This window comes from Fistularia commersonii, chromosome 29 (genome assembly GCF_037954325.1).
Source record: "Fistularia commersonii isolate RoL2024-O1a breed Wild chromosome 29, RoL_Fcom_v1.0, whole genome shotgun sequence".
NCBI classification, from domain to species: Eukaryota; Metazoa; Chordata; class Actinopteri; order Syngnathiformes; family Fistulariidae; genus Fistularia; species Fistularia commersonii.
The window spans coordinates 7802949-7827072 of NC_141312.1; the positions used below are offsets into that span (position 1 = coordinate 7802949).

The 24124-nt window shown below is 40.6% G+C and overlaps 1 protein-coding gene across 1 annotated transcript in view; it reads right to left on the reverse strand.

Moving 5' to 3' along the window:
- Positions 1–2432: 2432 nt before the first annotated feature.
- LOC147216894 (rho GTPase-activating protein 26-like) overlaps positions 2433–24124 on the reverse strand; it is an 80866-nt gene continuing 59174 nt past the window's right edge. Inside the window, exons 17-24 of the mRNA XM_086176755.1 lie at positions 19897–20002; positions 17877–18036; positions 15656–15800; positions 12359–12536; positions 6663–6698; positions 6454–6564; positions 5944–6035; positions 2433–2728 (exon numbers count right to left, since the gene is read on the reverse strand). Coding sequence (XP_086032881.1) covers positions 2640–2728; positions 5944–6035; positions 6454–6564; positions 6663–6698; positions 12359–12536; positions 15656–15800; positions 17877–18036; positions 19897–20002 — 917 coding nt within the window. The 3' untranslated portion in view covers positions 2433–2639. The remainder of the gene's footprint in view (positions 2729–5943; positions 6036–6453; positions 6565–6662; positions 6699–12358; positions 12537–15655; positions 15801–17876; positions 18037–19896; positions 20003–24124) is intronic.

A 24124-nucleotide genomic window follows, 5' to 3' on the forward strand; every position in this document is an offset into this window, starting at 1 on the left:
AGATTAAGGGCAGATCATGTTTCACTGGTGTAAATGGCTATGGCTTTCGTTGAAGTCCGTTTCGTTCGTATTTCAGTTTATGTAAGTGTAATCTGATGTTTAAAAACAACAACAGCAGAAAAAACTGAATAGGTAAAAAAAAAAACATAAAATATTTGTTAAAGGAAAAAAAACAATAGTTTGTATTTCCTCTGTATTACACCTCTTCTGTAGTCAATGTCGATATTTTCACCTATTTGATTAAATGTTGAATTAAGTTATCTGTGTTGTTCTTTCACATTGGATTTGGCATTGTGGTGGTAACAACCTGGATGAAGTGTTTTGTTTTTCTGTTTTCTTTTTCATCAGTGGAAATTCAGAAGACATGATTTCTCTTTAGTTCCAGTATATCACACAATAAAGTTCCCTGTTTTTCAACGCTCTCGCCGCCTGTGCGTTCATATCCGCTCACACAGCTTATCCATTTTTTATTTTATTTATTTGGCAGCTTTCACTTTGTTTTCAGATGAGGTTGTTAAATTATTCAATGTTGTTTAACACTGCAAGAACTAAATTTTCCAAATTGTATTTATACGCAATATAAACACACCAGTGCAGTAGTCGGCCGAATGAGCATTTAGTATTTTTGATCGCTATAATTATGTTTTTGCAGATTGTGCGACTGTTATTATGTAACAATGACATAACTGCAATTTCGCTGAACTGCAGCTCCCTCTACTGGCAAACGGTGGAAAACAGGACGCTGGTGCATTCAAATCTAACCTTTATAGGCCTCAAGCCTTTCTTTTTGACGAAGCTTACATTTAAGAGAATAAGAATAATAAGAATAAGAACAACTTTATTTATCCCGAAGGAAATTGTTGTGCCAGAGTTTCAAGTTAAATATAACAATAATAAATAATAGTAGGAAATTGTATAAACAGTAAAAAAAAAGGGGGGGGGGAATAAGAAATACAAATGGAACTATAAAGTGTCAAAGTCAAGGCTATAAAGTGTTTTAAAGTCTTAAGTTCAAAGATTTTGAAATTCCCTGCAGCTGAAGGGAGAGGAATTAGCTCTCTAGCTAGCTCCCTAGCTACGCCTCCATAGGCTGACTCTGCTAAGGGATATCCCATGATGCACTTCTCGAATGCTGCCCTCGTGAAGTGAAATCCCGAGCTACACGAAAGCCGCAAGCTAACGCCCATCAGACCTTGACGTAATGTGAACTCAGTTCACGAGTTCTGGACCTGGAAAATAAATGTAGTCGAGCACTTTCAACATTTATTGAAGTTCTGCACAAATCCTTACAATTCACCAAAACGTCCAAAGATTATTTTAAGGCTGATAAACTTAAAATGATACAAAAAATCTGGGCCCAACAAAGGTTGGAATTAAGTTAGTATGCTAAGAATACAAATATAAAAATTTCAGCGTTTTAAAAAAAAAATTATATCTTATGAAATGCTGTTTATTTATTTACATTTATGTCAATAAAACACCTCAAATCGAGTAAAGCTCAGGAAAACACCTCTCAAGAATTCTCATAAATAAAAAGATATTAACAAAGTAGTCTCATTTCACATTTTACAATTTTTCATTTATTTTATTCATTTTTAATTTTTTTTATTTAAGCTCTCCCATCCGGTCCTCCAGTTGGGAAGATATTTTTCGGGGTAATCCCACTCTTAAGAAAAAAAAAGGAACAAGGGAGGAATGCTCAACAGGGGACTAGCTTTCGTTATCCCTGTAAGGATAAAAAAAACCTTTGCACAAAAAAAAGAAATTACAAATCGGCATTTTATCGCCCAAGAACAAAGGTCTTGTTGTGCGGAAACTCCAAACCCGCTTGTAAATATCTGTCCGTTGCAGTTTGTTGCGTTGAGATCATCAATCTTCACTTGGGCTAAATAAAGTTGCCCGTGTTCAAAGCAGCCCGGCGGAGGTTGGGGTCGGGGGGACGGGAAAAGGGGGTAGGGGGGCTCAATTTGTTTGATTCCCCCCCCCATTCTGCCGAGGATCTAATAAGGCAGTTTTGTTTAGTGGCTCTGCAGGGAGTAACGTTATAAATAAGGAGGAACCCGGCGCTGACCTTTGAGGCGAAACCCCCCCAATCCGCCCCCGTCTTGGTGAGCGGGTGGAGGCGAGGAAGAGGAACCGGAGCACTCGGAGATGTCGGCCAGGTCGAGTCCCCATCGAACAAGCGGGATCGGAGGGGCCGATTTTAGCGAGTCCAGTGTTAAAAGGCCGGAGGGGTCGGGCAGAATCAGCAACCTCAAAGAAACATCTTAATTTCCACTTCCCTTCCACCAAAAGCGCCAAGTCTCTCTCTCTCTCTCTCTCTTTTTTTTCTCAGTCTCTTCTGATGAACAAACACACACATTCCAGATCCATGACCACATCATCTTCCCCAGGACTCGGGAATCCGTCCAATCCAATCCGATAACGGCTGGAACCGCAGTGTTTTTTTTTTTTTTTTTTTTTTTTTTTTTTTAAACATAACTTTTCGTCAGTGCAACTCGGGGATCTCACCACACAGTCTGAATTTCTCCATGTGATCTGACTGGATCGTGATCCCGATCCGCCGTTTACTCCGGTCCAGTGTGATTCGGTTCGTTTCTTCGCTCCCCCTGCCCCCTTCCCCCACCCCACACCCCGACCTATAAAAATTCCACATAGTTTTCCGGTATCAGTCCCGTCCGACCGTCCAGCGTCCCCTCCAGCCAGCCGGGCTCCCTGGAGGCGTGAACTGGAGGAAAGAGAAAAAAGCATTAGGTTTTTTCTTTAAATTGCCACATCTGGATCCGCAATTGCTAGCAAATAAAAAAATACATTTAAACATTGAGTGTATTCAATAGATAAATAAAAATGTATCAATTTTTTTATATAATCAAATCTATTTATGGTAATAATAATCTTGGCGAATGGGCTCTTCATGCAGGATTTTTTTTCTGGCAAAAAAACAAACAAAAAAAAAAAACGATGAAATGAATATATGTATGTATATGGTTCTGAGATGGCTGTTTGGTAGAGTACTGGTACTTCAGATCCTCGGTGACTGAATTGCACTTTTTGTAAGTCGCTTTGGATTATAGTGTCTTACAAATGACATTTAATGTAAATGGCGATTCCACAAATGACGAAACTACAGCAGCTTCAGATGCACTGATGGAATACCAATAATATCCCAGCTGTTGTTTGGCGATCGTTGGGGTTCACCCTGGATCAGTTCCATCACAGCGCCATATATGGAGACGTGCAACCATTCGTTCATTCACGTTGTACATGTTTATCACAGATGACAATCAACTGTCGGAACTCTTTTGCAGTTCCTGCAGGGCTTTTCGGTGTATTTTGGACAAGAGCGTTGGGTTAATGGGGCTTCAAAAATAAGTATGGAGTGAGCTAATGGTGGGAGAGAAAAGAACAACCGGTTCGATAGCCCGTGGTTATTATTTGTCGCCATGAAGTACATGTTACCCCTATTAAAGTACTCTAGCGCGATCCCTTACTGCCTGCGAGAAAGCAAAACTTCAAAGATCCCCTAGGAGGAGTGAACTTCCTGGAACGAAATTCAAGCTGGACAGCTGAGGTTTTAGAAAACACTGTCCAAAACTGGCTTTTGTCCACTTTGGTAACGCCATGAGACCAGGGGTACAAACGCCGTGCCCAAACTCAAGAATTTTTGGAAATCTACACAGCGAAGTCAAGACTGTGTTGCTGCACACGTAAGGGCCGCAAATTACAGGGGACCAGTGAGGACTCAAAAGAGAGAGTCTTAGTTTCCCTGGATGCCGGGTCATTTCTTACCTATGTTTATGCACTTCTGAAAGAGACCGGAGAATGGTGACCGGAGATTAGAACCCCAAACTCCAATTGGTTCATTCCTTACATATCAGCACTTTAACTATTCATCCCGAGACTGGAGTGCCGACACCAGAGACCAGTGAAACCAGGGAAACCATGACCCAAACCCCGTCCTGGTAATCGACTACGTGTCCTTACGCGTAGATCAGCAGCACGCAAGACACGGCCATGCCTTTCGGTCGAAACTGGAGTATAAACCCCCGTCCAGTTCATTCTTTACATATCCTCGCTCATTCTCTACGCATCCTGAGACAGGTGACCAAAGCCGGCAACTACAGTCTGGAGATCAGAGACCATAATCCAAACCCCAGTCCTGGTAATTGACTAGGTATCCTCACGTGCAGATCAGCAGCACGCAAGAAGGGCGCCATACATTTCGATTAAAAAGGAGACCGGAGTCCTTCGACAAGAGGCCGGAGTCTGGAGACAAGCATGGACGCCCAAGAACAACTTAGTGTACAACTGTTGCCCTAAAATCGGAGGGGGCAGGTTTTTCATCTGCTCGGGTTCAAGTGATGGCGGATAACCAATGAAGAAACACAGTAGCAGCCTTATGTCCGACCTGGGATCAATTAAAAACAAAAAATAAGAAACAATGATACCAATGTGTTTTTCATAGGCTGAGACGAGGCCATAAAATCAGATGGCCTACATACCGTATTGATCATTCTGTAATCCGCACTGCATACAAGGTGTTTGTGTGCTAAAACATGGATGGAGACGCAGAGATACAAAAATGTTTTCCTTATAATACCTTTAGTTTCTGAGGCAACCCTTTTTTTGACGCATCTTACTACAATTCATTTGTCGCCACGCTACCTTTAACTGTGCAATTCCCTTTTTTTTCTTCCCCATGCTGATGTGGAAATTGTGACCCATGAGCCGCAGACTCAATCGATAATTCTTTATTTTTCCCTCTTCTTTCATCCCTGCTCGCAATAGAATCCCCCGTGACAAATAACACCGTCAGTAGTCTTGCTGTTATCGCACAAAATATTGAATATGGGTGACTGGAGTTTTTAAATAGCAATAAAGCTGTGATACAAAAATCAATTATTTGAAAACAGGACCAATTAAAATTAACAACAATCAATATTTCATGAGCAGAAATTGATGATTTCATTATGTATTACATTGGTTATTACTGTAGGCAGAGTGATTTTTCAAGTGGTGAGAAAACATAGCATTAAGATAAATGTTTGAAGCCTGTCATATTTATTTGAAAAGAACATGCAAATAATTTATTATCTCTTGTTAATATTTTTTTTCCCGTTTCCCCCTGATCGAGTGTGAGTTAGGGAGGTTGCAAGTGGAAAAGGGAGCTGGATCTATGGAAAAAAAGAAGAAGAATGAATAAATAAATAAAATAAAATAAGATAAAATAAAATAAAATAAAATAAAATAAAATAAAATAAAATAAAATAAAATAAAATAAACACAGCTGCAAAAGCACAATGCTGTTAACCAACTTTTTCCTTGTGGTCAAATAAAACTGTGTTGGAAACCCAAATGTATTGTATGTATTAATATGCAATATTACATCATTTTCCCAGTCTTGACCTTGAGAAAAAAAAAAAAAGGATAAATAAATCATAAAAATCCCAAGGTTTTTTTTTTCGCTGACGCTGGCCAACCTTTGCGCGGCTAAGATGAAACACATCGATATCCGGCACTGCGGCACATTGATATTACAAAGGCACTATTATATTGTTATATAGGGTTGGTAAAAAAAAATCTCGAGCCAACAGCACAAGATCTACGGAGACAGCTGAGATTCTCCAAACCTTGGCTAGTGTGAACCAAGTGGAGTGCACGGATACCACGGGAGCAACTGCATGTCCCAGAGGTCACCTGCTGACCCCGATAGCTCTGATGACACTTTGCTGCATTACACCACCCCACCCTGCAATCTTTGCAGGGCTAGCTATTTCGGGTCTATAGGTCTGGAGACTTCTGCCGGCTTTCTGAACGGATATCCGCGGAGAAGAGCTGACTGAACTGCAAGCTTCATCGTGCAACTTTGGCATCTTTATTATATTCATTTATTTTGTATTGTCTCTTTTCTGTTGGCTGGGAAAAATCCAAAACGTGACTCACCGTTGTCAAAGATGGTCCCGGCGATGAAGGATAACTCTGATTCATGCTCCGCCTTGCAGGCGTACAGCGCTCGAGCCTTCTTGCCCGCGATGCTGCGGACGGATGGTGACGAAGAGAGAGAAAAAGAAGATATAGAGAGAAAATTTTTGTGTCAATTTGTGTGGCCGTCCTTTTATAAAATAAAAAAAAAATTAAAACATTTCAGCCACATGTCTTTGAACGCCAGCCTCCCCTGATGCGTTCAGTTATTTTGGAATTTACCACTATTTCAACTCACAAAAAATAAATGAATGAATCAAAAATATTTTTGTATATATTTATTGGGATTTTGGAAGGTAAAGGATTTTTTTCCAACCCTAACACGCTAAGAAAATGAGGGAATCTTGTTTTTTTATGAATTCACTAGTCATACCGATTTTTTTTCATTCTCAAATTTTGAACGCCATTGCTTCTCTTTTCCCAAAAAGGGACATCGTCCGACCTAATGGTCAAAGAGTATCGTGCACGAACCTGATCGGGGAAGAGTCACTTGAGGCGGAGGACATGGGCTGCGGACTCGACGGAGCGGAGAACATCGGCCACGAGGGCGAGCACGGCGAAGTAGGGCTGGATGACAGTGCGCTGATGGACGCACACAAAAGAATAATTATATAAAATAAAACAACAATCACGCAAAGTCGGTGTAATATTTTTTCTTGTAGAGGAGAGGTTCTTCTCACCAGGTCGGTAAGCTGCCCCGAGCCTTTGGGTTTAACCTGAAAACCCAAGATGAGAAAAAAAATCTTTATACAATAAGCAGTGAATTATTTGGTCTTATAAAACGGACAGAGGGGAAAAAAATTAATTGACATGTTATTTCCCTTCAGGCATCTAGCATTAGCCTTACCGCGCGGGGAGAGCTAATGTTGAGTACCAAGAATTGGCTTCCCATTTAAATGGAAACATTTTGCCGCAGGGTGAAGCTGACTCATATATCTCTGTGGGAGATGCAAGTTGTTTAATGTGTTCCAGCCTCAGCAGAAATGACTACTTTCAATGGAAATGAATAGCCATGATAGGAAATGGGGTGGGGGAAGGGGTGAGGGATGGACGTTTAAAAATAAAATAAAATAAAATAAAATAAAATAAAATAAAATAAAATAAAATAAAATAAAATAAAATAAAATAAAATAAAATAAAATAAAATAAAATAAAATAGATCTTGCTGTCTCAAGCATCAAGCATATTTCCTAATGGGCAAAGGGATGCTATGGAAGTTAATCCTTTGGCCCATCAACCCTTATATTTCTGGCAAGAGTTGAGTTAAATGAAGTGAGCAAATCTTACAGTACTTCAGATGGAGAGTTTATTTGAGTGAAGGTATGAGGTGGAGGGGGATTTGTGTGTGTGTGTGTGTGTGTGTGTGTGTGTGGGGGGGGATTGCTTCCTTGACAGGAGGATCTAGAAAAGGAACAGCATTGCACAGCTTGCTGCATGCCTCCATTATTCCACGTGAACAGACTGATTTTATCTGACAGGAAATCACATACATAGCCATTCGGCAGTGGCTTCGCGTTTTCCCCAGGATGAGGCCTCTGATGCTCTCGGGTGCTATTTTTTTTTTGGCCTGTTAAATGCAAAGTCGCCAAGGACAGACGTTTGTCTGAAGCCATAAACATTGACTTTATGTAGCTTATTTTGACTTATATTGAACTGGGTTGGGGCTAGTGGTGCACTGGTTGCAATATAGCCAAATGCTAAGGGCGCCCTGGCCTCCAGGGGGCACCGCAAAATCGGGAAAAAAAATCACCTTTGATGTAACTATATTAAACAACTAGTTATTACTATTAACACTTGAAATAGAAAAAAAAAGCTCACATCGATTTAAATGTAAAGCAATGGAAAATTAATATAACTACAATTGATAATAATAAGTAAGTCCCGCACCCATTGGCTAATCCATACCTGCTTACTCTTTGTGGGAGGAGAGGCAAATTTATTGAAGCGAACCCTTGCTGTATTTATAATTTATTACTATTATGATTATTATCCACTAATTTGTAGGATTTTTTGTGGTAAAATGTGTTTATATTTTGTTTCAGATTTTCATAATTTTTGACAGCACATTTAAAGCATTTAAATTGGGTGACAACTGTAAAAATAATGCTATTCGCTTTCTTTGTAAGCCTATGTAAATTGCAGATGGGAGGAGGAATATAAAATGTTGCTGAGAGTGCCAAAAAACACGATGTCACAAGTAGTGTTTCTCTCAGTAGCATTCATATAAATGGAAGGGAGGGAAGGGTAGAAGAGGTGACAATTGTGGGTCACAAAGTGGCAGAGATTAGTAAAAGTGAAGTGAAAAGTGGTAAGGCAATTGATCCTGATGATATATCAGTGGAGGTCTGAAAGTGTCTAGGAGAGCCAGCGGTAGTTATAGAATAGATAATCCAACAGGATCTTAGAGAGTGAGAAGATGCCTGAGGAATAGAGAAGTGTGATGGTACCTATTTTTAAGAAAAAGGGAGATGGACAGAACTGCGGTAACTATAAAGGGATAAAGTCGATGAGCCATACAATAAAGTTACGGAAAAGAGTAGTGGAAACTAGACTGAAAGCAGATTTCAGTTTGTGAGCATCAGTATGGTTTCATGCCTAGAAAGAGTACTACAGATGGAGTATTTGCTTTGAGAATGCTGGTAGAGAAGTAAAAAGAAGGTCAGAGGAGCTACGTTGTTCCTTTGGAGACCTGGAAAAAGCATACGACAGGGTGCTGAGAGATGAACTATGGTATTGTAAGTCTGGAGTGGCAGAGAGGTATGTTAGACTGGTGCAGGACATGTATGCAAGATATGAGACAGTGGTTAGATGTGCTGTAGGTGGGACAGAGAAGTTCAAGTTGGAGGTGGGACTAAATCAGGGATCAGCTCTGAGCCCCTTCTTGTTTGCAGTGGTGACGGACAGGCTGACAGATGAGGTTAGACGGGAATCTCCATGGACCATGATGTTTGCAGATGACATTGTGATCTATACTGAGAGCGGAGAACAGGTGGAGGAAAATCTCAAGAGGGGGTATGCTCTGGTAAGGAAAGGGATGAAGGTTAGCTGCAGCAAGACAGAATATATTAGTGTGAACGAGAGGCTACAGGAAGTGGAAACAAAGAAGGTTGAGGATTTTAAGGACACAACAGTCCAGAGCAATGGAGAGTGTGGAGATGAGGTTAAGAAACGGGTTCAAGCAGGTTGGAACAGCTGGAGAAAAGTGTCCGATATAAGAATATAAGCCAGAATGAAAGGAAAGGTATACAAGTATGGTTCAGACAATGGCATATAGGAAAGAACATGAAGCAGAGCTACCGGTAGCGGAAATTAAGACGGTGAGGTTCTCTTTGGGAGTGATGAGGGTGGATAGAATCATGAATGAGTTCATTAAAAGGACCGCACATGTTAGATGTTTTGGAGAGAAGATCAGAAAAGCCAGACTGAGATAGTTCAGTCATGTACCCAGGAGGGATAGTGAATATATTGATAGAAGGATGCTGGGGTTGGAGCTGCCAGGCAGGAGGCCTGAAGCTTTTTGGATGCAGTGAAAGAAGACATGAAGTTAGTTGGTGTGAACAGAGGATACAGAATAGGTGTTTGATAGAGAGGGTTCATATCCCGTGGCGACCCCTGAAGGGAAAAGCCAAAGAGAAAAGAAGAAGGGGGGAGTTAGGATCTTAGAGATTGTTTTTCTCCCCCTCTATTCCACCATTCTACACATTGCATCAGCTCATTTAGAATATTTACAGCCTACTCTTTTCGGATGATGTGGAGTGCGGGTTGCCATAGCGATGCAGCTATGTTCTGTGGCAACGCTCGGCGCAATCACGGTTTAATCTCTAGGAACAAATCCGCGATTCTGCTCAATAACCGCGGATAATTCTGTCACTTCATTGGCGGTGGAGCATCAAAGCTACGACATTCTTTGCTTTCACAAAAGTTACTTACCCACCTTGGCCAGAGTGGGAAATAAGAAAAAAAAAAAATTCCACCAATGAGGCTTCCAAATCTGTCACGTGATCAGAAAGATTGACGAGGAACCAATGTTGAGCGGCAGCAATAGGGAATTTTCATGATTCAAGCTTTGGCACTGCAGTGCTGAGCGCGTATGCCTCACAACAAGAAGGTTGATGTGAAAACGCCTGGTTACCGCAAAGCACCACGTAGAACAAGGGAAATTCAGGAATTCAGGCTAAGGAGTTTTCTTCCACTCTGAAAAACCTCCCTAAATAAATCTCTAATACTGTGCAAAAAGGTTGCGGACGTAAAAACGGTGCATCCAAAGCAATGGTTAAAAAAAAAAAACGGTGCATACGAATGGTTCACAGATGAGTGTGCTTCCAAGAAAGGTTTCCTCTCACAATAGGGATTTTTTAAAATTCTAAATTCTCTCCAATGGCATACTTGGAATATCTATTTATTTATATTTTTCATCCATCCATCCATCTTCTGCTGCTTATCCTACACTCAGAACCATCGGGGGATGCTAGAGCCTATCCCAGATGTCACATATAGGGCCACATTTGCAGACGGACAACCATTCACTCACTCACTCATTCGGGGCAATTTTCCCAATTTTTTCTCCAATTAACCCGCTGCATGTTTTTGGACCGTGTGAGGAAACCGGAGAACCCGATAGAAACCCATGCAGACATGAGGAGAACATGCAAACTCCAAACAGAAAGGTACCCTTGTTGGAATCGAACCAGGGTCCTTAATGCTGTGAGGCCAACTGATGCACTACTGTGCCACCCCCTTTATATTTCTATTTTAAAAAATTATTTGAAATTATTAAAAAAAAACAACCAAATAAATAATTAATTTCATAATTAATATTTGATATCATATTTTTCAGATAAATATTTTATATAATTATATATTGTACGGATATTATTTATTCATCAATTCTTTTTCTCCTCATCATTGATCTCCAGCTCTCTAACCCTTCATTGTTAGATAACCCCCCCCCACTATGACCACTTTTTATTCCTCTTCTTTCTTAAAGGCCAGAGAGACGGGCGGAAAAAAGGAATTATCTTTTGCCTTTTGAACTTTCACCTTGGCAGTGAGCATCGAAGTTCATATGTCTGTGGTGTCCCACAGTGAGTTCTGTTCTTTTTCATTTAAAAAAAAAAAAAAAAACATCATGGACGCTATTAGGAGTGTGGTCAAGAGGCCGAACTGAAAATGACATTCGCCAAAAGGGAAGAGCAGGCTTTTGAAGGTCAACTTCTTAACCCCCGACCTTTCTAAACCCATTTGTGGCGTAAAGGGAGTGCATAAAAACATGACTTTTCATGTTCCAAACAGACACGTCAAGCTAAAATCTGGTAAAACTGATATTTTAGCAATGTTGCCCAGCCAGGAGACTCATCCAGTTGCCAGATTATATCTTATTGATACAAACAAGAAAGCACCTTTTTATTTATATGACTGGATGTAAATAGTGATTGAAATATGAATTAAATATGAATATGAATAGACATATGCATACATGTTTATGTAAACACATAAGCATTGTCCACATATGTATGTGTATGTAAGTACATATATACATACATATATACCCATAAGTACATATTTATACATACACACACACACATACATACACACACACACACACACACACACACACACACACACACACACACGTATATCTATATGCCAAGGACCACAACCACCCTCAACATGGACTGTTCACACTCCTACCCTCCTGAAATGTAGAACTACTGCAACATCCTTGCACTTGCACTTTGTGAGTTGCACACTGAGCTGTACTCAAATGCTTTATCTCCACTACTAACACTATTCATATTTATAATAATGTTTACACTATCATTATTTTCTTATCAGTACAAATCTAAATGCACTGCTGACAGCAAAGTAAGAATTTCATTAAACACGTTCCACATATGACATACATATACATATGCATATACATATACATATACATATGACAATAAACATTAAATTCAATAATGTTGAATATTGAATACACACACACACACACATACACATACATTTTTAACATTGAAGTGTTTGCCTCTCAAGTGTGTGTTGTTTTTTTTCAACTAGTATTTATTGCATGCACTGTAGTTTCTTGCCTGATATTAGGCCCTGCTGCTAAAGTACCTACCCAGCTCCCTGCCCTCTAACCAACAATATATTTTTAAGCAGCCAAAAAGGTGATTTGTTGTTTACTTAAATCATCCATGCCGCTTTAGCAAACAAACCCAATAGTAAAGGACAATAAGCAAATATTAATCACAAAGATGTTAGACGATCACACAAAAGTAAGACTTAGTTTTGATGTGGTACAAATGTGCAAAATACACCCATCACGAATCAGTAATCACATTAGCTACGTGTCTTGTCAAACTGTTCTTGCACTTACAGCGAACTGGGCCGGATCTGCCGGACATCCTGTTCTCCATCGTTGCTTATCAAGCTGTGTCTCGGGGTCCGACCTTGGCTGCCGCTGCTGCTGCTACTGCTGCTGCTGCTGCAGTTGGCGGCCGACGAGACGGGTTGGTCGGTGTGCGCGGCATTGATAATACTGTTCCTTTTGTCACCTGCAGAAGATCACCCAGAAAAGACGTCACGTCCGGCGCAAAGATACAGCAGGAGGGTTTTGATGTGTCGGAGTCCATCTCTTATGTTGCTTACGTTAATTACATCAGGGGTTGGACACACTTGTTGGGCTTGCGAGCAACTTTAAACATGACCAGGTGAAAATGATCGACCAACAATAAAAGTCCAAATATGTAATAATTCATATTTATACTGAGTGTAATTCACATTAAAAGTATACTGTTTACTTTGCATAACAGCATTTTGGTTTCTTACTTGGTGCGTCCCTTGCCCTTGTGTTCAAGTGCCAAATGCCACAATGAGGATGGATTACAGGCCAACAGCTATATTTTTATTTGCCTGCATTGCCTTCGTGATTGACCGGTAGACGCCCTGGGCACTCCTGGGTTAGATTGTATCCTAAAAAAAACAACTGGGATGCTATGTGCCAGAGCCAGGCAGAACTTTTGGTGCTAATCAACTAATGGGGCTTCAAGTTAAACGGATCATAATACTCCGACCTTAGTTTGGTCTACTTAGTTGATATCCCAGTTTTTGGTATATTCCTTGATATGTTGGGTTCGGTATGTTCCAGTTTTTGGTATGTTCCTTTTTGCTCCAGAGTGTTTCCTTCTGTATCCCAAACCATCCTCCGCTAACTCTGCAGGCAATTTAGTGCCAAGGACGGTACAATGGACTTCCTAGCAAGATTTAAAAATGTAAAAAAAACAGCACTGCTCTTATCCCCTTCTTTCCCTTGATGCAATGTATGCACTAGTCCTTGATAACCTGTACACTAACAACTTATTGGGGGTTGGGGTTGATGTACTTTGAATTCGAGAGGTATTAACATTCTCACCATTCAGTATTACAGTGTGGTTTAGCAACTAAGTAGCGCCCTTCACTGAGTAATGAGTAGTTAAGGAAACAGCTTGTGTCCTTGTTACTTCCTGTCTTTTTCGAGCACTCCTTCTAATTTGCCCCGCCCGAATTGTCTTTACCGGTTAATCCTGCACCCCCCCCCCCCCGCCCCCCCCCCCCACACCTCCCTGTGGTTTCCGCAGTTTTGGCTACCCACCATGTTTGGTTAGTTTGTTTAGACAAAAAAAAAATACGAAGCAAAGTAATGTTCACTCATCCTTCATCTGGTTGTCTTGGCGTATTTCACATAATAAATAGACAATTATTATATTACTAAAAATAAAAAATAGGAGCTTTGGTGTTTTTTTTTTATAAGGTGGGCTTTGAGTTTTGACTTAAACTTGGGGAGAGTCAGGGGTGGGGCATCTATCTGGGAGATGACTAGGCTACGGGCCAAATGGCCACAGCTGGTGGTGTAAGGAAAGGGGCGTTTTTGTGATGAGAATGGGCAGGCCGGATGATGTTGCCAATGCGGGACTGGAAAGTCATTGTACTGTCTTGGATGACACAATATCAATGAGCCTTTTCTCCATCACAGACACTAAGAACTGGTTGTTAACTTCATAGGTGGATGAATAGCTAGATAACAATATTATGATATTCAGTTTTGCTATTGATTGATTTCCATTTCTTCCCTCTATGGAAATTGCAAGGGCGGCGCGTTGGCATAGTGTGTTTCCTCCCACAGTCCAAAAAAAACATGCAGTAAGTTCATTGGAGACCCTATATTTCCCCAATGTGTGTATGGTAGTAATGCTTTTGTACGTGGTCCTGTGATTGGCTGGCAATGACAGCTAGGATTGGTTCCAGCAATCCCATGACCCTGAGAGCAGGATAAGTGGAAAATTTATAAATGTAAATTGTAATTAATTTCATACATCAGTTTATGGATTCTTTGTATTGGATCGTTGATGTGGATCTAGATTATCCATTTTGCATGCTTCCTAATATCAGTGGTTTTCCTGTTTCGCTTCTTGAGCTTAGTTCCTGGTTGTCTAGTTGGTTACATTCTCCCTTGTTGATAGATATTGCCAAAAATTACCATTACCAAAAACCGTCCCTTATTCAAATTACTTAGGTTTTAAAACTGTCACATTTCACTAATGCCGCACAAAATATAGAGCAAATGGATCCTGTCCAATGTGTCAAACAAGAAATTGGATGAATACCTGATGCTTTACCAACTGCCATTCAGTCATTCTGATCAGAATCTCCTACACTTATTGCCGACATGTTGTATAAGTCTTGCATTTTACAAATTAAAAACATAATGGAATTCCATGGAAGTAACAGACTGGGATGCTTCCCTCCAAAGGATGCCGTCGACATTCTTACTCGAAGCTGCAAAAGGGCATTTCCAAACAAGCGACCTGTTCGCCACTTATTTCAATGAACATATACTTTGGAGAGAAATGAGCAGCTTGGGTTTTTGCAGGTTTCAAAAAAAATCTGATTTAGGATCTATGGACCTTTTTTGGAGATCTGAAACATTTTTTAAGGTTTGAAGAAACACCATCCCCATGATGGGTGCAGCTTGGTCACATTCTTGATGAAGAACCCAGGGTCACAAGGTGTTCCGGGAAAATTGGGAGTCCCTGAATTACTCGCAAAGTAAATTTTACTAATTAACATGTTGCAAGTCAGAACCACCTCTGGTATTTGGGAATATTTTTCAGAAAAAATATTCTACTGATTTTGCAATGTGTAGGGCTCATAACTACATTAATCCAAGTCTCGCTCTATTGGCTCCCATCTCCCCTCGGTGCTCATTAGCATGGCTAACCGCTCCTTGCAGCCTGCTCCTCAGTGTATTTGACTATAAACTTGGCTAGTCTTTTCGTTCATCTTCGGCAACCTTGAACCCTCTGAACCAGGGGCTTTCTCGGGGTGAGCGGAAGCGCTAACTCCACCATTGCACAAAAAAGGAAACACATTCTTTTCTTTTCTTCCCTTGAACTGACTGAAATACATTTTTCAGTAAGAATCTAATAGGTTCACTGGCATGATATTCAAGTCATGGACGAGTGAAAGGGTGACGCATATTTGTCAAATACTCTTGCATTACATAGCATTTAACCTCGCCAACCTTACGTTAGTAGTTACATTTAGCGCCTTGACGCTAAAGAGGTGCCACTAAAACTCCGGCTCGCGACTAACCTAAAGTGCAATTATATGAAGGACGTACAATGTTTGAGCTCACCTTTCTGGGAATGTGTCGGGGTGTGGAAGAGCGTGAGGGGCCTTTCGCTGCAGGATGGCGGTTTGCTCTCGGCGCTCCTTCTCCTGGTCAGATTGAGCTGCGCGTTGGTTAAACTCCCTGCAGAACTAGGTACGTCCCTGAATATCTGCGCGAGCGAGACAAGGATCAAGTTACTCCACAGATAAAAGAAAAAAGCATTTCATCATTTAAGTTATATGGCTTAAAAATAAAGACACACATAATGAGACTTGTGACAATACAACTTCTTGTAACACAACTGCACTATAGCACTACAGCATATATCTGATGCTTGAAGTTCAACCTGGAACGAATGAATAACCTTATAGCTGGGACTTATTATCGGCCATGGACAGTCAAGATCAAAGACTGAAAAAAAAACAAACAAAAAAAAAAAAAAACGCGCAATTAAAAAAAAATTCAAAAATAAATAATTAAAAAAAACACCAACATTTGTTTGCCACTTGGCCCGGAATTATTCACAGAATAATTGTAAATGCTGTAATAGACAACAAATACAATATATATATATGTATGTATAGAAATATCATCTCGCTTATCTTGTATTGATCTTCCTTTACAGTCTATAATCTTCCTTGACAGGAGGGGGACCCCAAACTTTTTCTTGCAAGGGACAAACAACTTTTCCCTTCTCTGACGGGGGGCCGGGCCAGTTTGTAACAAAAAGTGTGCCGATGTGTGCAGAAGTTTCTAAACTTAAATATTTAGCATTTTCAAAAAGGCCACACATAACCAAAAATTAAAACTTTCTGGGATCTTGACAGGAAAAAAAAATCAGAAAATAAATAACTTTATTCTTTATTATTTCTTGACAAATTCTCCAACAGTGAAAGGTTTACCGCCGCTTGCTATCAGTTGAGCAACCCGAAAGCTCGCTCACAGGACTGGTCCAGTTGTGCTCAGTGTACAAATGTACTCTGCTGAGCTAACAGTCCACTTTTTAGCTTCAAGAGTTTGTCTGCTTGCATTTGGCCTTGCAAGCTATCATACTTGTCTTTGTGACAGGATTCATGGTGTCGACGCAGATTGTATTCTTTGAATACAGCCATGGTCTCTTGACAGATGAGACAAACAGCCTTTTCTTTGAATTGAACAAAAAAATAATCGTTTGGACACTGCAGGTTAAATACCCTGCATTCTGAATCTATTTTCTCTTACCTAATCTTTTCACCAATATTCCGTGTTATTTGACAGGGGTGTGTCAAGGATTTTTTTTTTTTAAGGGATAGGTTTCAGATACGCCACAGACTGCAGAAGGGTGGAATAGAATTTTACGATCTATGCATATACAAATGAGGATTACGTGGCCAGAATGAAAAAAAAAAATGCATCTCTGGTATTGTTCAGGGGCAAAATGTGAAGGTGGGCCGTATCCGGCCCCCGGGCCGTAGTTTGGGGACCATATACATTCCCCTCTAAAAAAAAACAACCATGTACCACACAGGATTGAAAATAAATAACTAAACAAACAAACAAACAAATAAATAAATAAATAAATAAATAAATAAATATATAAATAAACAACCATGTACCACACAGTATTGAAAATAAATAACTAAACAAACAAATAAACAACTAAATAAATATACAAATAAACAAACACAAAGCTAAAGAAGTTGATTGGGTTCTTTTTTAGTTTTTTCCGTTAGGGGACATTTGCAATGAAATGTCATCAGCAGGGTCACGTAATACCTTTAAATGGCGCTGTACCCAGAGCGTATTTAATACTTAAATGCACTGAGATTATATATATTTTTAAGAGTGAATACGTGCTGGGGAGGATACATAAATCCAGCTTGGCCTTTTTTTTTCCGCCCTTGTTTGACTCAGACATCTATTTTCTGTGTTTGTGTGTTTTCATGCATTGGGTATCACTTTGGCACATTATGTTAGCATATGAGAGCGCACACACACGCCCGCAAGCATATACTGGGAGAGACGAGGAAGCCTTGTGCACGCAGTGCTCATTCACACTGATCTCGCGGTTGCTATGGCAATCCCAAGCAACCTTACCTGTCAATATATCACCTCAGCAAAGGGTAAAGTGACTTCAAAGTGAAAATATGAAATAGCAGCTCGGAGGTTTTTAGGTTCAGAGTGCATGCATGTGTTTGCATTAATGCGCTCCTTTGTGTGTGTATGTGTGTGTGTGTGTGTGTGTGTGCTCACGGGTCATTCTCACCCTCTCGTGATGCTCTATAAGGATTTCCACCACGATGTTCTGGAACTTGATGTCCATGATCGCCGCAACCGTTTCTTCCTGCGGTCGGAGGAGGGTCGGCCCGAACACCACGCCCAGGTTAGCGACGGTCATCAGGTTCTGCTGGTGGTGATTGGCCACGCTGCACAAACGGGTAACGACCACAACAACATTGTGACTCCTTCGAACTCCAAACAGTATCTTATTGCCTGTTCAATTCCTATGCAATTACCTGCATTAAAAACTAATAATGCAGTATCCAGAAATTACATGTACATATACCTCTGCTTACTAACACCATCAATCACCAACAAATCGACCTATGAATAGTTTTCGGTCAAATTTTGAATCAAACCGCAATCAAGGCTCGGTGCACGAACACACAAACATAATCCCTGGCTTTCCGCGTTGTGGCACTGTAGTGTAGCACTGGACCTGCATGCTGCTCCGTGTTATTTACATCGTTCATCATTGTGTTCTCCTGTTACAATGCTTTTTTCAGTAAGTTAGCTCTCATTATGGCTCCAAAAAAAGTTAAGAGTTCTTGTGGTGTTAAGAAGTTAAGAATTACATAAGCTGAGGTTCTACTGTATTTGTAAATACATTTGTGTATACCTTGTTTTTATTTACAATATTCAGTTTCTTTTTTGTTTTTATCTGTACACTGTGAGTAGACAGAAGTAGTGAGACCCCCCTCGGCGGATTAATAAAGTATTCTGTGTCTGATGAATTGCAAGTATGTTGCATATCTTGCTAGCATTCCTGTCTCTAACTCACACACACACACACGCACACGCACACGCACACGCACACACACACACACACACGCACATCAACACAAACACAGGAACATATTTGAGCCAGAGAGGTTTCTTTTAAGGCGGTGAGAGACAACAGATAGAGCAGATGTGCTACGCACTCTCTGTGTGATCTAAACAATTCATACCCATTTAAACATTTAAAGTTGAATCTTTAAATTCCGGTGCGTGAATCAATTTCATTATCCACTTGAGGTGATTTTTTTTTTCACCAATTCTTGATTATCTTTTTTTCAAACTGAAAACTGGAAAATATGGGGTTCTTAGCTTTATTTGTACACAAAGTCCGTGTGCTAATTTCTTTCTTGAAGGAGTCCCCTTATTTTATTTTTCAATCTAATTTGTTTTATTCTATATTGCTTATAAAAAGAGGGTGGCAGCAATAAGCACCTGTCTGCTCACATACGCCCCCTACAGGCGAGGCACAGTACTGTCGGCCTCATCTTGTGATATTTCTCTGGAATTTATTGTCCAATCAGCGGGGAAATAAGAAGGTCATGATGTATACCGTAATTTCCGGACGATAAACCGCGACTTTTTTCACTTAACCAACGATGCAGCTAATATATGGATTTTTTGGGGGGGGGGGGGGGCTAAGAAGCTAGACGCTGCTAAAACATTTATCCTCCTCACATCGGATCGATGAAATGACAGGGAAATTCCGAGTCCGTTCAACTCCAACACCAAAGACGACAACTGACGGTTTTAGTGCTTCAGGAGGAAGCTCAAGATAGCTATCGGCTAGCCGGTGCGGCTTATATTGAGGTGCACTCAATAGTCTGGAAATTACGGTAATATGATATATTTTTTCTACAAACATTATATTGGCGACATACTGACAATCAAAAAGAATTTTTACTTCAGAAAACGTTACAAATGATTGGAAACATACAGAAAATACATTTATAATACACATCAGTAGACGAATATTTATTCCATCTTATATTATTATTTTTTTCATTTTTTGGTGATGACCGCACGCCACGCTTCGCAGCCGCCATGCAGATATTTTTTCTATTTTTGAACTTTTGCATTCGCACATGTTGACGAGAGATTACGCAAAGCCCTAATCTTATTTGACAACAGCAATTAAGCTAAGAGGAGAAGAGAGGCTTTGTCTACTTAATGCTGTGGGCCGACCGGCAGGTGTGAGTACGTGTCGCGCGTCTTGTGTTTCCACCTACTTGGCGAGATGTTTCATGAGCAGATCCAACATCTGCCTGTTCTTCTCAGGGAGCCGGTGCACCAAGCCATGGATCTCAGTCACCCTGGCCTCCGGGTTGTCCAGTTCTGGAAAAGGTTAAGAGAGGACGAAGACAAGAATTAAAGGAGGGAATTAATCTTAATTTTGTGTGATTTTCCCACAACAAAACAATAAAGCTAACTTTTTTGGAAGAAAAAAAACATGGAAAAGAGAATAGTGGTGACCACAACTGGAGCGCCAGTGAAGATGATACAAACATTTGGCAGGGTGTTGTCTTCATTTACAGACATAACTTCAAAAATTTAATAAAATATGTGAAATGAGCAGAAGGGCATGCTGGAACACAGAGATTCCCGAACATCAGGTCATGTACCATTTGGTATCAATGATGCAAAAAATAACACACTTGTCCAAAATGAATTTGTGTTTGTTTTCAGTAGTCTTCGTGGGGGGTTTATTTTGAAAAAAAGTGAGTATAATAAGTGAATAAATATGTAATAATAACAATAATTTATCCTTCCTTAATCCCCGTGGGGACATTTATCCTCTGCAATTAACCCATCATGGATGATGGTATAATCGTATGGATGATGGTATAATCGTATGAGCAGTAGGCTGCCGTCCACCAGCGCCAGGGGGAGCAGTTAGGGGTTCAGCATCTTGCTCAATAACACTGCGACACACTAGAAGAAAATGGGAATCGAACCAGGAATGTTCAGTTCCAAAGACAACTACTCTACCTCCTGCCAGCGATACTGTTGCCAGCGATAGCACACACCTGAAGTTAGTGTGAGACTGGAACAACGCTGTATTCTAGCATTACATAGTAATTTATCTAACGTCTGGCGTTGCAACGCATATTCAACCAATGACCGACTTTAAAACGCCCCTGTGTCAGATGGGAATGGTCTGACAATCAATCAAGCGGAGCGGTTTTGTCGCTCACCAAAGTCCACTAGAACATTTTGACATCTTTTTGAGCACACCGTACCATATAAAATTGGCTCGAGGTCAGTGAGCACAAAAAGAATTTATACATAAGGTGCACCAGCTCATAAGGCGCATAGCCGATTTTAAGTGCGCTTTATAGTGCGAAAATATGGTAGAATTAAAAGTGCATAATATAAGGTGTAGTCGTGACATTTACTGTTTGTTTTTTAAAATGCCTTAATCCGCCAAAAAGCATTTAACAAAAGTGCAAGGTAAATTCTGAGCCCCATTCAAAAAGGTCTCAGCTTTCCAGTGATTCATGGAAGTGATTCTATGTCGGCTTGTCCGGCCCTCCAGCCACAGCTGTCAAATTTACAATTAAAAATTGCGACAGAGAGCTTTGGATATTTCTCGATTGACAGGTGAAGAAAACAAATCACTTGTCTGACATCTAAACCCGGCCTGTTGCCTCATGCAAACTGGTCAACACGAGCCTGAGTATCTCTTACACAGACACATACGCATGTGTGCATCGTGGCTTTTGGAAAATAAATATAGAGCAATTGAATTCAATTTTATTTTTATTTTAGTTCATTGAGTTGTTTAAAATGTAATTTGATGATTTCCGTGAGCATTTAACATTCAAATAAAACATGTTCCATTTTTACGTTGGTCAAAATATGTATTACAAACAGATGGTTTGAAAAAAAAAAAAAAAATCGCATTACTGAGGTAATATAAACATTTTAATTGGCTATTATTTTGCAACTCTATTCTTTGTACTGCTCAGTGAATTCGTCAACAGCACAGGGAGGCAGACAGCATTTTGGTTGTGCTGCAGGTCAGTGATTCGAGGTAAGTTTTTTATTTCCTAAATACAAGGAGGAGGATGAGGACTCAAATATTTTTTAAGTGACCTTCAACCGCTGTGTCTCTGTATTCAGAGTTCAAAATGTTTTTGTTGCATGCAGAAATAACATTTCATATTATCTGTAGCCTACTAAAGATACTACAGGTACTACAGGTTACTACAGGTTATATATGTGTGTGTGTGTGTGTGTGTGTGTGTGTGTGTGTGTGTATACATATATGTCATAAAGAGTCAACTCCCTCTAATTAAATTCCTTTCCTTTTTACCTTTCATTTACAGTCGATAAACCAGGAAATACAGTACTTCTATTATAATACTGTTAAAATACCACTCACCAATGATTTAACAATTATTTTTTGTTGTCTAATCTCAAGCCAATAAAGTAGAGTATAGGGGTTTACACAGGACGCAGTTGGTGGGATTACGGTCGGGAAATAAAATGCAAGAGGCAAGTTCGACAACCTTAATGCTTGTGAACTTCCGACCCGCTGATGTGTCAAAGGAATTATAGCGAGCAAGCCATCAAGCGGTTTAACCCCTTGGCCTGTCCCCTTTCTGGTTGACTTAAAAAAGCCATAGGAAGTCACTGGTCACCATGTTTTTTCATCATAGAGGTAAGAGAATGGGTGGATGAAGACAGCTGGACATGCAAACTCATTTGATTGAGAAACGTTGCAATGGTCAACCCCCCAATGCCCTCTCCCATCCCACACACGAGTGGCATGGTAGGAAAAAAAAAATGTCTGTAAAACCGAGACAATCCCTGATTTCATCTCAGGATTGAAATTATATTTCTATTCTAGAAAAGGAATAGAAATATATTATTCCATTTCTTTCAAGGAGCCAAAGGCTATACTGCATGTAGGCATGATGCACTCATTAAGCACCAGATTGCTTTGTGGTTGCCCCGCCTCTAACCCAGAATAAAGATATTATTCTTATTCACCATAGCTTAAAAAAAGTAACAATGGTATCACATGAGGGATTCTACAGTGGCTGAAAAGTAAACTGGTGCAGGACATGTATGACGGCTGTGAGCCAGTGCTGAGGTGTACCAAAAATTGCTCAAAGGTGTAGACAAACAGGTTCTATGTCTCTATATGTGGTCCTGCGATCGACTAGCAACTGATCCAGGACAAACCCTGCCCCTCTTGCCTAATTACAGCTGGGATAGGACCTAGCCCCTTCACGTACCTAGAGAGCAGGATAAGTTGTATAGTTAATGAATGAATGAATGAATGAATATTTTAACGGCACAGAGAGGACATGAAGTTGCCTGGTGTGAGAGAAGAGGACGCAGAGGATGGGGTTAGATGGATGCAGGGGATTGGCTGTGGCGACCCCTCAGGGAGCAGCCAAAAAGAAAAGAAGAAGGTGTGCAACTACTCCAAACGCTATCATTCCTTGAAACAAGATTTTATTTTTCAGTATCTCACTGTAAAAGGTGGTGAGGAGTGGCCTGAAGACCGTATCACCAGATTCAGGCCATCCAAAAATAGAGGGCCCGAGGGCAAGGTTGACAGGACCAAGGAGTTGAATTTGTTTTTCAACAGATTTGACACCACAACTACTACTCATTCCCAAATTGGCTTGTCTGCCTCAATCCTGCCATCCTGAGCCTTATTATCTCCTTATATTCTCTCTTGCTCCTTGTTATCAAGAGTGCCTAGTTCTATCACCACTTATCCACCTATCACCTTCACTGAGGAGTTAGGAGACAGCTGAGCAAACTCCGCCCTGGCAAGTCTAAGGGACCGGGTGGTTTGAGCCCACCATATTTTCAGGCTGAGCCTTAGTCTACAGAGGGTTCCCTTGTCGTATAAGACGTCTTGTATCGTCCCAGTTCCTAAGATGACATGCTCTAGTGTCCCCCAGGACTTTAGGCCTATGGCGCGACCTCCCACACAATGAAGACACTTGAGAGGCTCATCCTGGATCAGCTCCAACCCATGGTGAGACCAAATCTGGACCTCCTCCAATTTGCCTATGAGTTCCACCAAGGGGTGGATGATTCCAACTGCTGGGTCGCATCTATGCCCATCTGGACCGGCACTGTAAGGCTCATGTTCTTTGACTTCTCTAGTGCATTCAACAACATCAGGTCACTTCTACTTTGCACTTAGTTGTTATCCATGCGGGTAGATGCCTTCTTTGTGCCCTGGATCATGGACTATCTCACTGGCAGATCATAGTATGTACACCTGCAACACTGTCATTCAGACAGAGTAGTCTGCAACACTGGGACGGTCCCCCCTCCCCTTCTGAACCGATTCCTGCCACCTCCAGAAATTTTCAGATGACTCAGCTGTGGTTGGGCGCATCGGGGGGGTGAGTCGGACTGTTGGGGACTCCTTTACCTCTTGGCGTGAGCAGAATCATCTGCAGCTTACTAAGAAAGCTGGATTTC